General features: G+C 43.4%; 1 protein-coding gene across 4 annotated transcripts in view; it reads right to left on the reverse strand.

Annotated features, from left to right (window-relative positions):
* Positions 1-16621, reverse strand: part of Nphp1 (nephrocystin 1) — a 48199-nt gene that overhangs the window by 21206 nt on the left and 10372 nt on the right. Inside the window, exons 5-11 of one of the 4 annotated variants that reach the window (XM_036185392.1) lie at positions 13338-13539; positions 11270-11371; positions 10056-10168; positions 9421-9463; positions 7975-8059; positions 5231-5325; positions 1628-1756 (exon numbers count right to left, since the gene is read on the reverse strand). In XM_036185392.1, the coding sequence (XP_036041285.1) occupies positions 1628-1756; positions 5231-5325; positions 7975-8059; positions 9421-9463; positions 10056-10168; positions 11270-11371; positions 13338-13539 (769 nt within the window). Of the gene's footprint in view, positions 1-1627; positions 1757-5230; positions 5329-7974; positions 8063-9420; positions 9464-10055; positions 10169-11269; positions 11372-13337; positions 13540-16621 lie in introns of all 4 variants that reach the window. The other 3 variants (XM_036185391.1, XM_036185390.1, XM_036185389.1) reach the window with 3 other exon arrangements.

Below are 16621 nucleotides of genomic sequence, written 5' to 3' on the forward strand. Positions count from 1 at the left end.
CATTCCAAGTTCAAATGAAGGATGACCTCATCCATCACATGTGCAAGTCTAAGAACTTCTGTTAACACTCTGCTCTCCCACATCTAATCCAGACATTTGGTGGACTCCTGCCTCCTCCGCCTACCTCTGCAGTACCCTCCTCTGAAGTGGGTAGCCATTCCAGCCTTGGCCTGGAAGTTCCGACCCCCATTGAGGCTTCGGTAATGGTCATGTCTACAAGGCAGGGCTGAGAGAGGACGCTGAAGACCCAGGATCCAAATGAGAGGGATCTCTTGGTGCCCGGACCCTGGACACTGGAGGTAGACTGAGCAGAGTTCTCCAGAGAACACCGCCGGACTACGCCATACCTTTGCCAGACCCTACAACCTATCTCTTCATTTGTAAGCTACCCCACAAAATAAACCTCCCTTTTAACTATGTGGAGTGGCCTTAATAATTTCACCAATACTCCTCCGCTGTAAGCATCACACCTCACCAAGCCCACCTCCTGTGCTCCGAGTACAAGCCCAAAGTGCTTCACTTGAATTAACTCACTCAGTCCTCACACAACGCCTGAGGATGGTGTGAGCAAGGTCACATCATTTGCTCAAGGTCTCCTGCCAGCAAATGGTGGAGCTGGGTAATTGGAAGTGAGCTGGCTCCATATTTTGTTCACTTGACAATGCCAGTTGGCTGTCCTGACCACCAAATATTGCAGGATCTCTCTACTTATCTTTCTGCTACTGCTGTTTATAGCAGGTACGTTTCTCACTGCTGGGACAAAATAACTGAATACAGAAACGGAAGGAAGGCAGGGTTCATGGGCTCACTGCTTGGGAGTGCACCCTACCATGCAGGGAGTATGGTCGTAAGAGAGTGCCTCTAGATGTGGCCACAGAGCTTGAGGCAGCTGGTTACACTGACCTCAGTCAGGGAACAGAGAGAGCCCAGTGCGGCTGCTCAGCTCACCTTCCCACCCCCTTACACTCAGCCTGAGACCTCAGTATATGGAATGTGCCATGCCCATACTGCCCGGGTCTTCCCTTGGGGCTGAACTCACTCTTCTACTCCTGGTTTCTAGGATAAATTGGTAGCTTGGACCCAGGCTTGGAGTCTTTACTCTTCCCAGTATTTGCAGTTAAAGCTACAAATCTCTAGGTGCTAAGAATTTTCTCATAAAAGATATATTTGTTTTAAAAAGAACCATGCAGACTTTCTTTGGTACTGGGTGAAAAATAGTCTCTAGAATCAGGGAGGAAGCTTTGTATAGACATGACAACGCTTTGTTTTCTTAGTGTTGGTTACACCAGTGTATATATTTATCAAAAAATGTAGTACTATAGTTAACACCTGAGCTGAGGATAACAGTAGGAGATAAGCATTAGTACCTTAGATATACTAGCTCAGATACATTGTCTGTGATGTACCAATATCACACTCAACAACTCAAAGAACCAGGAGTTAAATTACATAATCAGAACCAGTGTGGGTGCATACAGATATGTGTATATATAACGAGGGAGGGTAGTAGTTGCTTAATGTGTATCTACTGGGTGTGTGTATATATATTTAAAATACATGGCATTAAGAAAATCCTTTCCCCTTACCCTGGGGACTTGACTTAGCTCCCAGTGGACTTAGTTCTTACCTTACTACCATCAAACAGACAGAGGCGCACATGTCTGCTGAGAACCTGTATGCTTGGTCCTGGGAGAGGAATCATTTTACAGCTCCAGAGGGTCAAAATCAAAGAAACAAGACTTGGTCTTGACATAATCTGAAAGGAAAATTAAGCACAAAATTTATTATTAATAATAATAATAATAAAAATCCATTTTACAAAACATCTTTTATAAATACAGCATAAGAAAATAAACACAAAGCTGAGTGTAGCAATTCACTCTGGAAATCTCTGCACTTAGGAGGTGAAGAAGAAAGATTGGGAGTTCAAGGCCAGCCTGGGCTACATGAGACCCTGTTTTAAAAACAAGCAAGTGAAGGAATAAAAAGAAAATATATAGAGACTTAAAAAACCCAAGAATTTTACACAAACATATACATAATTTTCAGTGAAGTACACTTAAAATAAAAAACAGTCATTGCCCTCCTCCCTGCACCAAGGCTGAGCAAAGTGTCTCAGCACAAGCCCTAGGTTCCAAAAAGCCGCTCATGCACCACTGCCTCAACTGAATGTACCAGGCTGGGCTGACTCCCCAGGGGAGACCTTGCCTTGGAGGAGGTGGGAGTGGGGGGTGGGTTGGGGGTGAAGGCTGGGGGGTGGGAGGAGGGAGGACAGGGGAATCCGTGGCTGATATGTAAAATATCTTCCTTATATAAAATAAAAACAAACAAACAAAAAACAGTCATTGGAGGTAAATTTTCATACAGCTGTATTTGAAAGTTGCATTTTTTATCAATTACTTCAATGACAAGGACATGCAGAACTCACAGGAGAATAAGTGATTCGGCTATGGAATCACTGTATTCTCGTCTCCAGTCATTCCTAGAAGATGTGTGTGAGCTGCTGCAGCACAGCGCCAGGACATGGCATCAGTGTCGTCTAGTTCAATCTTCCCTCCTTTGGATTCTGTTACGATTTGACAAAATCCCTAATATTCTGTACCACTCCTCCCAAACCCTGACCACGTGGTGCTTCGATTCTTCCCCTTGGGCTCCGGGGAAGGAAAGAGAAAAACAAAGAAAGAAGTAGCTGGAAAGGAAGGAGTGTGCCCGCTCCAATCGTGGATGGCGCCACCCCATGGCAGATGGTAGAAGAGAGCAGACCACGAGGAGCACCCAGGAAGCATCTACTTCAGCTCCTGCCTCCAGGTTCCTGCCTCCAGGTTCCTGCCTCCAGGTTCCTGCCTGACTTCCCTCAGTGTGATATGAGAGCTGTAAGAAGAAATACACCCTTTCCTCCCCGAGCTGCTTCTGTTCATGGTGTTTCAACACAGCAATAGAAACCCTACTTAGGAAAATTCCTCTCTGAGGTTATAAAAGCCAAACAATTGCTGGGGTCAGGGGAGGCTTGTTGGAGCAGTTGCCTAGGAGTTGTAGGTTGGTGGGGTGGACAACACCACCCAATGGAGCTTTTGTTAAATCGTCACCTATGCTGGGGTGTGGCTTTTCAGTGACACAGCTACACAAGTCACCCATGCTCCTGTAAGTGACCCCATAGACTGACTGGTTCACATTAGACTCTACAGAATTATTTCTTTTGTCTGCCATGGCCCTCTTTATCTGGGGTGAACAGAAATATCTCCCCAGTAAAATCACACACCAGAGATACTTCACCAAACTCTTAATACTAACATTTATTGAGTTCTTCATTGTTCTTTATCATTCAATTCCCATGATGATAACTTTGTGTTGAAAGAATTATTGTTATTATTATTAATCACTCCCTTTTTACATATGAAAAATTGAGGTAAAGAATGATTAAGATAGAGAGAGGGATAGAGAGATGGTTCAGTGGTTAAGAGCACCAGCTGATCTTCCAGACACCTGGGTTAGATTCCCAGCACCCACAGAGCGGTTCACGACCATCTGTTACTCCAGTTCCAGGGGGCTCAACTCCCACTTTGGGCCTCTGTAGGCACCAGGCACACATGTGGTACACAGACATACATACATGAAGTCAAAACACCCATGCACATAAAAAATTATCTAAAATTTCTTTTTTCAGAAAAAAAAAGACAGAACAGCCAGAGCTACATGGTGAGACCTTGTCTCAAACAAACAAACAAACAAACAAACAAACAAACCAAAAAAGAATGATTAAGATATAAACTTAGATCTACCACAAGACCCAGCAATACCATTCTTGGGCACATACCCAAAGGATGCTCAATCATACCACAAGGTCACTTGCTCAACTATGTTCATAGCAGCTTTATTTGTAATAGCCAGAACCTGGAAACAACCTAGATGTCTGTCAATCAACTGAGGAATGGATAAAGAAAATGTGGTACATTTATACGATGGAATATTACTCAGCTATTAAAAAAAAACGAGGACACCAGGAAACTTGCTGGCAAATGGATGGAATTAGAAAAAAAACCATCCTGAGTGAGGCAACCCAGACCCAGAAAGACAGACATGGTATGTACTCACACATAAGTGGATATTAGCTGTAAAATAAAGAATAACTATGCTACAATCCATAGACCCAGAGAGACTAGGCAACAAGAAGGGTTCACGGGGAACACCCCGATCTCCCTGGAAAGGAAAAATAGAAGATATTTAATGAGTGGACTGAGGGTGGGTGGGGATGGGGACATGAGTGATCAGACTGGGGAGCACAGACAGGGAGAGTGCTGAAGGGACTGCTGGGGGGGGGGCATTTCAGGCAGATGGAAGCCGAGTGCAGGGGACTCTACCAGGAGTCTAGCTTAGGACCCCAGCTTAGGCTCCTAGCAATAATAAATACATAAGTAGCCTAAACTGGCTGCCTCCTGTGAACAGACTGATGCCTGGCTCAACTGTCTCAGAGAGGCTTCCCCCAGCAACTGAAGGAAACAGATGCAGACCCATAGCCAAACACTAGGCAGTGCTCAAGGAATACTGTAGAAGAGGGGAAAAGGGATTGTAGCAGCCAGAGTGGCCAAGGTCATCATAAGAAAACTCACAGAATCAACTAACCTGGACTCATTGGGGCTCACAGAGACTGAACCAACAACCAGGGAGCCTGCATGGGACTGACCGAGGTCCTCTGCACATATGTTATAGTTGTGTCTTTTGTGGGACTCCTAACAGTGGGAGCAGGGGCTGTCTCTGACTCTTTTACAGGCCTTTGGGACCCCACCCCTCATACTGGGTCTCCTTGTCCAGCATTAATACATGGGGAGGTGCTTAGTCTTACTCCAACTGGATATGCCATCTTTTGTTGATATCCATGGGAGACCTGCCCTTTCCTGAACAGATATGGAGGAGGAGTGGACTGGAGGATGGGGACAGAGGGGAGGTGTAGGGGGAGGGACTGGGAGGGGGGGGACTTCAACAGGGATGTAAAATAAAGAAATAAATTTATGTTTAAAAAGATATAAACTTAGAATTATTTCTTTTGTAAAGAGAGAACAAGCAGAAAAGAGGAAGATAAAGTTGAGTACAAAGTTCAAGTTATAAAATATCTTTCAGAAACACAGAGTGTATTCTCTGCAATATATTTGTCACTTTCCATGTTACATGCTATTTATATACTTGTCACAGGACAGACACTGGCTCTCATTTGATCAACAGAAAGCACACCTACCATGCCTGCCTTAGCATCCCACAGTAGATCTTTGAAGGCCAGCTGCGATGTCGTGAGCTCCGGCTGTAAGAAGTAGCTTGCTCGAAACTGGTTCCCTGCTAAAACAACATCCCCTTTATTTTATTACAAAGAGAAACGAAAGCCAAAATCCTAAATCCCCACTGTTAGAGGACAAACTTAGCAAAAAGTTTCTGAAAAGCCATGTGTCTAAGAATTCAATTTCCAAGACAGATATACCAATATATGTTTATAGATTAAAACAGGGCATAAAACTTAAAGATATAAATATATAAAGATCACCTCAAGGCAGCTCTGAGAGTGCTAAAGATTTTTAGATAAAAAGCATGCCTCATGATGATGATGATTCATTCAAATACTTGTGTAAAATGCAAGAAATTTGTAATCACGTTTTAGAGATTTGAGGAAAATATTACATAATTAGTTTTCATTTTTTTAATTAATTTTTTGAGACAATATGTCCTATAAATACCAGGCTGGTCTCTTAACTCTCTAGGTAGCCAAGGATGACTTTGAGTTTCTGGTTCTCTTCCTTCTGCCTCCCACAGGCTGGGATCGCAGGCCTACAACTAGACTGTTTGTTACAGAAATCACTACTCAATAGTTTTGTGCCAAGTGCTATGTTAAAAGCCAGAAACAGAATAGTGAGCCCGAGAGATACATTCCGCCCTTGTTAGTTTACAGCTGTGTGAGGAACTGACAGACGATGCTGATGCATGAATTTTAAGGGTGTGCGAATGTTGCAGAATATTTGTTTATACTGTGAAGATGTGTCTTTGCCAAGGCACCTTCTGATTGGTTTAATAAAGAGCTGAATGGCCAATAGCTAGGCAGAAAGAGGTTAGGTGGGACTTCTGGGGACAGAGAGGACTCTGGGAAGAAGAAAGGAGGAGTTACCAGCCAGCCAGAGAGGAAACAGGAGATGCAAGATGAAAGAGAGATAATGCCAAATGACAGAACATAGATTAATATAAATGAGTTAATTTAAATTATAAGAGCTAGTTGAGACAAGCCTAAGCTAAAGGCCAAACTTTCATAACTAATAAGAAATCTTCATGTTATCATTTGGGGCTGGCAGCCAAAAAGAAAGTCTGTCTACACTCAAGAGTTTCAAGGGTGCAGGGGAAACTAAAACAACCATGGTAGACATCTTGGGGAAGGATGGAAAGGACACGGGAAAGAGCCATTCCATCAGAGGTAGCCTCAAGAAGTCCTTCCAAGGAGAACTGAACAGCTCGGGTACACAGGTGCCACCTGCCACCATGGTTCTTTACAACAGCTTACAGACAGATGTTCTCAAGCACCGGGAAAGCCCAAAACGAACAAGGAAACAAACACCAAGTGGAGAGAATGCTCTGGAAAAGTCTTGCTACAAAGAAGGGCTTAATGGGATGGGGCTTGGGGGATGGCCCTTGAAGGCTGCAGGATTGGGTGTCCTGCTAATACTGATTGGGCATGTACCAATAGGAGGAAGGCTGGGAAAGGTTGGCTAAAGATATAGGAAAGGGCAACTGTCTTAGTTAGGGTTCCTATAGCTGTGGAGAGATACCATGACCATGATAATTCTTATAAAGGAAAAAAGCACTTAATTGGGGTGGCTTACATTTTCAGAGGTTTAGTCCCTTATCATCATGGTGGGAAACAAGGCAGCATGCCGGCAGACATGGTGCTGGAGCAGGAGCTGAGAGTCCTACATCTTGACCCGCAGTCAACAGGAAGTGGTCTGTTTCACTGGGCGTGGCTTGAGCATGAGACCTCAAAGCCCACCTTCACAGTGACACACTTCCTCCAACAAAGCCACACCTCCTAATAGTGCCATTCCCTTTGGGGGCCATTTTCTTTCAAACCACACAGCAGAAATTGTGTTTGTGAAACAAGGAAAGGGGCTGGAACCTAGAGCACCGTACACAGCCTGGCCATCCTGAGTGCCACAGGGAGGACTAGGAAGGGATGAACACTCAAGAGGGTGAGATTCAGGGCTGGGGAGACAGCTCAGTAAGTAAAGCACTTGCCATGTGTGTTGTGGAATAATCTATTTGTACACTGTGAAGATTTGTCACTTGGATTGGTTTAATAAAAAGCTGAATGGCCCATAGCTAGGCAGGATTTTCAGGGCAGAGAGGATGCTGGGAAGAAGGGCAGAGTCACCAGCCAACTAAAGGGAACAGACATGAAAGAAAAGAGGTAAAAGCCATGAGTCACATGGCAACACGTAGATGAATAGAAATGGGTTAATTCAAGTTATAAGAGCTAGTTAGGAACAAGCCTAAGCTATGAGCTGGGATTTTATAATTAATTAGAAGTCTCCATGTCATGATTTGGAGCTGGCAGGAGGGATAGAAAAATCCATCTACACATGTGAACATGAGGACCTCATTCTATTCCTCAGAACCCAGGCAAGGGCCAGGTGTAGTGCAGTGGTACACATCTGTGGTCCCTGTGCTGGAGGGCAGAAATGGAGGAGGGGTTCCCTGGAGCTTGCTGGCTAGCAAGTCTAGGCAAACTGAGTGAGGGGCCTCAAAAAATAGGCAACAGTTTAGAAAGATGCATGGCTTCAGCACATTTATACACACACACACACACACACACACACACACACACACACACACACACGGAGATGGGGATAGATTTAGTATCTTCAACTTGTTTTGACAATGACAGAAAAATTAAACTTCAGCTTTGACTGCTTAACTACAAGAGTACAGAGGCTGAAAGCCCCATGTTACCTTCATCCAGCAGCTGGGAGAGCATGGAAGGCCGGAACCCTGCAGGGATAGCTCCCATTGTGGCTAACATATCAATAGTGTTTATCTGCTGAAGAGAGGAGAATGAAATAGACTTGTTTCCATTCCTCTCCTTCTCTCTGTAACACTTCAACACCATTGCAACCATAACCCAAAGAAGGAAAATACAAAACACAGACTTTGAGGTAAGAAATATTGCAGTGTAACCCCCACTTCCTAGAAGGGAACCTCACTACGAACCCTGGTCTCTTAACGACTCTGATCCTCATAGTGACTAGAGTACAGAGCTCTGGGTTCTATGGCAGCTGCTTCAGGTGCATCCTGCACCAAAATGTCCACTCCTGTCAAGTTCCACAGCACATGCCTGTGGTGGTATTGTGTTCCTCGAAATATTGTACACCCTAATAAACTTATCTGGGGTCAGAGACAGAACAGCCACAATATTAAACATAGAGGATAGGCAGTGGTAGCATACGCCTTTAATCCTAGCATTCCAGAGGCAGAAATCCATCTGTTCAAGGATACAGCCAAGCATGGTGACTCATGCCTTTAATCCTGGGAAGTGACGGTAGAAAGTAGAAAGGTATATAAGGCGACCAGAAACTATAAGCTTTTGGCTGGTTAAGCTTTTAGGTTTTGGAACAGCAGTTCAGCTGAGATCCATTGAGATGAGGACTCAGAGGCTTCCAGTGTGAGGAAAATGGGATCAGCTGAAGAACTGGCAAGGTTAGGTAGCTGTGGCTTGTTCTGCTTCTCTGATCTTCCAGCATTCACCCCAATAACTGGCCTCAGGTTTGACTTTATTAATAAGTACCTTTAAGATTCATGCTACACATACCACTCGACAAATGGTTACCACTCACCTGACAACGTACTTCAGGATCAACGGATGTTTTGTGTATATAACACCTGCTGACCTACTCACACAAGTGTGTCCTTGTAATTAAGGGAGGGAGTGAAGGGTCGGGAAGGTGACTCACCACATTGCTAATGGGGATGGTTTACAGGGTTCGGAGGAAGGATTTTCACCATGTTACATAATTTCTGGGTGATGGAATTATAGATAATTTCTTACTCTAATCTTTTTTGTTTCTCAAATAGCTGAAATTTGATATCAGTTTTCCCAAAATGATAGAAGTTTCATGTAGGAACACAGGATACTCCCAAGCTCTCAAATCCCATCACAGACGAGACTCTCTACTTCTTTAGAAGGACCTAGTGAGAAGTGCTATTCGGATCACAGGCCCACTAAGGCAGAAGATACGCTCTATGCTCTGACCACCTTCATCTGCTATGATCTCTACCATCCCTCCAGGCTCTGTTCTGCTCTGAACTCAGCCTGAACTACTAGGTAACTGACCAAATGTATCTCACTTGTCAATTACGTCAATATTATTAGACACAAAACACGAGACAGGAAACACCAACCTCTGAGAGAGCTTTTCGAACAGCACTCCAGTGGGAATCAGTTCTAGGGAGACAAAGAAGCAAGGTCAGTGCACAGATTCCAGTTATGCCGATTCCAACTGGGCAGTCAGCGAACAAAGTATGCAATCATCAATCAGTTCTGAAAACTCAACAACCATCTTCTCAGAGGAAGCCAGGCTAGGACTAAATGCCCTAAAATCATTACAAAATTAAAGTAGCAACACGTGTCTGCATTTCAAGAAAGTGTTGAATTATTTATGATAGTAAAAATGAAACCCAAAGTTTCTGGGGCTGGAGATGGTTTACTTGGTAAAATGCTCACCGCTTGGTGTGAAGACCTGAGTTCAATCCCCTAGAGTTGACAGAGAAAGCCAAGCACATGTACTTGTAATCTCAGAGCTGGGGAGGTGGAGACAGGAAGGTAGGTACCTGGGGCTCACTATCCATGCAGCCTAGCCTAATTAGCAAGCCCCAGGTTCCCAGAGAGACCCAGTATCCAAAAGCAAGTTGCAAGGCTCCTGAGGAGCAACATCCAAGGTACCCCTCTGGCCTGCATGCACGAGTGCATACGCACGCACGCACGCACGCACACAGGGCTCTTTAAGCTGTGCTGATGCCCTCTCCCACCGCATTACCTTGGCTTTACTTCGGCTCCATCTGCAGTTTCATCCACAACCTCCACGTCCTCCTCACTGCCCTCCTTGCTGCCTTCTTCACTTGACTCTTGCTTGTCTGCCTTAGTGCAGGGCTGGAAAGTATGGACACACAAAGTGATTTTCACGTCAATCCAAAACCAATCAACAAAAATACCAGTATTTCAAGGAAGGTCTGTCACAGATGAGAATATTTGTATGTGATGGGGAAATCTTTTAACATATGTTTGCTAATTTCACTATTTGAAAAAAATGACAGAGAGGCATGGTAATTCCAAAACTTGGGACCCTGAGTCAGGAGGATCATGAGTTCTAGACTAGCCTGGGCTCCACAGCAAGATCATGTCCAAGAGGAAGAAAAAAAAAGGAGACAAGTTTAACCAAAATAAATCACATATTTATTTATGTTAGATGGAATTTAAATTAAAAATTAAAAAAAGAATCAGTGAAAGTGCTGGAAGAAGATACCTTGGAATAAGAAAGCCCTTTTCAGAAGTAATCTAAAACCAAAAATCATAGTGAAAACACTGACCGACCTGCCTAACAAAAATATACACAGCTGGAAGTGACCAAAATATCAAGCGCAAATGTCTGAATGTTAACATCTTCATTAATGACAGCTGTTCCAGTCAATAAGGAATTATGTAAGTTGGAAGCAAGGAGTACAATGAATGCAAACAAAACAATAATGAGATTGCTTTTGATGACCACAGCCAGCACTGTCCAAAATACAAGAACAGACTCAGGGAATGGCAGATGGGTGAGATAAACCAAGTCCAAAAACAGCTGTGTGGGATATCACCGCAGCAGCTGCTTGGTCTCCGGCTCTGCACCTCAGTGCTCAAAGAATTTCTGACTGCAAGAATGATCACTGGGCAGCCACAGGGGAGGCGGAGCCAGGCAGATCCCCCAGACTTGGTGGCCTACTTGACCCTGTCTCAAAACTAAGGTGGATGGTACTTGAAAACAGCTCTAACCCCAGAGCACCTTCAAGATGGTAGTGTTCCTGAGCTCACATGCATGTCCCAGGAGGCAGGCGGTTAATGCACAGCACTTCCCCTACTTACAGTCTCTTCAAAATTAAAGCTAATTCTCTATCTCAAACCACCCACTTGCTAATAAGTCAGAAGTACAGCCTTATTACCATCAAAATGGCAACACTCTGCAGTAGGAAAGGTGTAAATGACAGGACTAACCTCCATGTAGGTCCTGGGAATGAGACCTTCATTCCCTTCAGCATCCTTAGCCAGCCACCAGCCGTCAGGCTTTTTTTCGATTATATGGAGAATGTCCCCTTTCTTAAATAAAAACCAAGTAGAAACTGAACAAGAACTCAATAACCATGAATAATACTTCATTACAAATGCTTCAAAATATGTGTCTACAAAAGTAAAAGAAGCTTTATTAATTATTTAGTCCCATTTAAAAATAAAGCCCATAACACTCTATTACTGACTCTGTGACTATTAATTCAAAGGCAGGTGGATCTCTTGAGTTTGAGGCCAGCCTGGTCTATATAGTAAGTTCCAAGCCAGCCAGAGATACACAGTGAGACCATGTTAAATGTATATATTATATGTTAAAGGTATGTGCCACCACTGACTGGCATATATTCCATCTTTGATTATCAAAGAAGTTCTACCATTGAAGATATTGAGAAACAAAGTCTTTCTTAGAGTATATATTCTGTCAATATTGATGGCATTCTTCAGAACTGAAAAATAATTCCATGAATTAAAAATGTAAATATATTAGTTGTATAATACACTTGTATATCATTTATTGATTTGTTATTTAATTTTGAAATTTGATAACTACAAGGACTAAGATTAATATAGTCTTTAAAATTTTCAACTTATGTTGATAGCAGAAAGTTGCAAGCATTTTTAATAACCACAAGTCAGGCTGGAGAGATGGCTCCGCCATTAAAGGATAGGTTCACAACCAAAAATATAAGAACCACAAGTCTAGCTGGGTGGTGGTGACGGACATCTTTAATCCCAGCACTCAGGAGGCAGAGGCAGGCGGATCTCTGTGAGTTTGAGGCCAGCCTGGTCTACAAAGTGAGTTCCAGGACAGCCAGGACTGTTACACAGAAAAGCCATCTTGAAAAATAAAAACAAAACAAAACAGAAAAACAAAAACAAAAACAGAAAACCGCCAGTCTGAGACCAGGCTGACTTAGTAGGAAAGTACTTGCCTAGCACACATAAAGCCTATGGTTTGCTCTCCAGCACTAAGAAAAAAATCCCCTGAATTTATTTTTCCATCCGCCTGCTACTTATGTATGTACCAAGCATGAGTGACTGGAAGAAATGACTTTGGGGGGGGGGGGTTGTTTTGTTTTTGAGACAAGATCTTACTATGTAGCCTTGGCTGGCTTGGAACTCAGTATGTAGACCAGGATAGTTTAAACTTAGCTCTGTCTGTCTCTCCCTCCTGGGTGCTGGGAGTAAAGATTTGTGCACAGTGCCAGGCTACTAAAGAATTGCCTCTAACAAAGTGAAGTATGACTATTACTTCAAGCTTACAGGCTCTGTCTGAGTTGAATAATTTCATGCATACCACAATTATAAAACGTACCCTTAATTAGGAGTTATCAAACTATAGCTATTTTGGAAAAAAAAATCTTTAGAAGCAGTCATTTTAATAAGAGAACCTCCTATCAGTGCTACTTATAAGTTAAGGGTTATTTTTCTAAAGGAAGGTTTACTCTCGGGACTGTGTAACACAACCACACAGACACTCTCAGGACTGTGTAACAACCACACAGACACTCTCAGGATTGTGTAACAACCACACAGACAGTCCTCAGGACTGTGTAACACAAGCACACAGACAGCTTCAGGACTGTGTAACACAAGCACACAGACACTCTCAGGGCTGTGTAACAACCACACAGACACTCTCGGGACTGTGTAACAACCACACAGACAGTCCTCAGGACTGTGTAACACAAGCACACAGACACTCTCAGGACTGTGTAACACAAGCACACAGACACTCTCAGGACTGTGTAACACAACCACACAGACAGTCCTCAGGACTGTGTAACACAAGCACACAGACACTCTCAGGACTGTGTAACACAACCACACAGACAGTCCTCAGGACTGTGTAACAACCACACAGACAGCTCTGAGGACTGTGTAACACAAGCACACAGACAGCTTCAGGACTGTGTAACAACCACAGATGCTCTCGGGACTTTTCTTACTCTTAGGGATGCACTTCCCCTGGCTAAGCTGCAGACTAACCACCTACCTTAAACGTCAGGTCCCCAGCCTGCTGAGCAGCGAAGTCCCCGAGAGCAAAGTACTTGACGATTTCTGCTTGTGCGGGGGAGGTGTGTCCCTGCTTTTCTTCCTCCTCTTCTGATTCTTCTTCCTCTCCACCAGTTTCTTCAGTTTCTTCTTCATCTTCTTCAGTCAAATCATCTTCCTCTTTGTCACTGTGTGCCTCACTTCTGTGAAAAACAATTCTATCAATAGGATCACCCAAAGTCACATCCAGGCAGAGTGAGGAGAGAAAGCTGGTGTGGACAAAAGCTGGAAGGGAAGCAGTAGAAGAGCGTGGTGACCAGAAGGACGAGGAGGAAGAAGCTGAGGCACTGGATGGCATTCAAGCCCTGGAGTGTGGCTTGTGCACACACTGCACAAGCATCTCTATACAGTGCTCCCAGCTTGGGCACTGAGTGTAAATTCTGCCTCTACCCATTCTTCCTTAAATAACCTTGGATTAGATTAATTGGTCTTATGTGTTTGGAGTGCTGGGAATTGAACCAAAGGCCATACATACATACATACATACATACATACATACATACATACATGATAGGTGATACTGTTCTGTATACTATGAATATGTGTTGCTCTGATTAGTTGATAAATAAAGGTGTTGGCCAATGATGAGGCAGAATAAGGTTAGGTAGGACAGTCTAACTAGAGAGAAAGGAAGGAGACAGACAGAGAGGAGAGACACTGCTAGCTGCGGCCAGGAGAAGCAAGACGTAAAAGTATCTATAAGCCACAAGCCAAGTGGCAAAGTACAGATTTATAGAAATTGGTTAATTTAAGATGTAAGAGCTAGCCAGTGAGAAGCCTGAGCCATTAGGCCATATTATTTGTAAATAATATAAGCCTCTGTGTGTTTATTTGGGTCCAAGCGGCTGCGGACCAGGCGGGACATATGAATTTTATAAATGGCTGTGGGACCTTGGTGCCGGGCGAGCACAGGAAAACTTCTGACTACACATACATACATGTAGACACAGTGCTGACAACCAAAGATAAACAGGACAGGAGACACATTTAGTTTGGAGTCTGGAGCAACAAACTACTGTCATTGTCATCTCCCTCTCCTTCCCCTCTTCCTTTTCTCTTTTTCCTCCTCCTCTTTCTCCTTCTAGTGTATAAGACTAAAAATGTTCAACCTGTCCTTGAGGTCACAGATTCCTTCCTTAATTATAATGTTAACCACTCAATGTTCAAATTTTCATCTACTGTAAGTTTCTCTCTCTCTCTCTCTCTCTCTCTCTCTCTCTCTCTCTCTCTCTCTCTTTTCTGAGCTGAGGATCGAACCCAGGACCTTGCGCTTGCTAGGCAAGCGCTCTACCACTGAGCTAAATCCCCAACCCTACTGTAAGTTTTATCTCAGACTTTTTCTTTTTCCCTAGTTTTCATTCCCCCACTTACCACTCCAATCTTCTCATCTAATAGGTACCTTTTTGTCTATAAATTTGTCAGCTTGGAAATTATTGTTCTACAGATCTTTTTCAAACCCTCACATTTGGTTCATCTGTTGTCTAGGCATTATTGTCCTTTTTGCTTATGAGGTATGTTACCATCTTTTAAGATCTGTAGACTGAACCTGATTTACAAAGTTCTCATCCATTATGTCACCTTACACAGTGTCTTTCAGCTGTAGAAGGCTCATCTGATTTCTTTCTGCACTAGGATTCTACGAACCTTTGCTATCTCTTTCCTATTTCTGTTGTCTTTTCTTCCGGGCTGACTTTTCTTTAATGTATCACTCGCATTTTCAGAAGCCCTTGCCAGCCAGCCTCACTGTCTCGTTCCGGTATGATCCCACCTTTACTATCAGTGTGCTACCTGCTTATGCTGGTCGTTCATTTCCCCTTGAGATTTGTTTATGTTTCAGCATTTCTAGTAACTTTTTATTAGAAATTGTGATGTGCATATTTTTACACACTGGATTATATTGTGTTCTTAGAGTGATGATATTTTTAATGTTACACAGTTGCCTTATTCCATTACAGTCTACTTTTATGCTTTCTTGGGCATCTACTTCCTTTTTGTCTTTATTCTGAGAGTTTCTTCCTTACTTCTAGTTCCTGTGCCTTCCTATGATCTCATAAAAGTTCCCTCCCCCCACTCTCTAAGTTTTGAGACAGGGTTTCTCTGAATAGACCTGGCTGCCCTGAAACTTGCTCTGAATATCAAACTGGCATTGAACTCAGAGCTCCGCCTGCCTCTGTCTCCCAAGTGCTGGGATTTAAGGCATGTACCATCACTACCTGGTTTTCCTTAAAGTTTCTTTAGGTTCTAAGTCTGAATTTTTTCTAGTCTCTACAATCTGTTAAACTCTCAGCTTCCACCTCTTTGTTTGTTTGTTGTTTGCTTGTTTGTTTGTTTTGAGACAGGGTCTCTCTACATAGTCCTGGCTGTCCTGGAACTCAAAATGTAAACCACACTGGCCTCAAACTCATGGAGATCCACCTGTCACTGCCTCCTGAGTGCTGGGATTAAAGGCGTGCGCCGCCACCGCCCGGTGCTGTCAGCTTCTTAGTATAGGCCTTCTGCTAGGTCTTCTGGAATCATACCCTGAGAGCCCAAGCTGACATGAGATGTCTGTACCTGTCTCTCTTCAAGTCCTTCCATTCTATGATACCAGGCCCCAGGCCCAGTGGACTCAGCAACTCTAAAATGTGATATCTGACCCATCAGCTCAGTGAGGCTGCTAGTTAGCTGCTTAGAGTCCACTTCATCCCCAGGGAACAGGTAAAGGCAGGACTCACTTTGAACATCTCAGTGTATGAAGGATGCCAGTCCCTTTTTGTGCAGTGTCTTCCTACAGCTGACCACTCCCCACCCCCAGACCTTACAATTGTTTCTAATGGGAGCATAAACATAACACTGGCTACTCAGTCATCCTCAATCCTAGAAATCAGAAAAATCCCAGAATGTTTGCATGTATATCCATCATTCTACCTAGAGTTCAGTATAAAAGGCCAGAGAACAAGCTGGCCATGCTGGCTTTTGCCCATAATCCCAGCCCTCAGGCAGCTGAGAAAGGAAGATTATAAATTCATGACCACCCTGAACTACACAGCAAGAGCCTGTATCAACCAGTTGAGGAATAGTTTTTGAAGAGTCTCAATAATTGACTTAATTGATTTTGTTTCTCCACATCTGGGTTTGTTTAGACCTACCGGATTTTTGTTCTATAATTTGTAAAAACTATTATTAATGCTCTTTCCAGCAAAAACAAAAACAAAAAGCACATTTCTGCTTTCAACGTTTCAACAT

The sequence above is a fragment of the Onychomys torridus genome, chromosome 4, assembly GCF_903995425.1.
Source record: "Onychomys torridus chromosome 4, mOncTor1.1, whole genome shotgun sequence".
Classification (NCBI taxonomy): domain Eukaryota; kingdom Metazoa; phylum Chordata; class Mammalia; order Rodentia; family Cricetidae; genus Onychomys; species Onychomys torridus.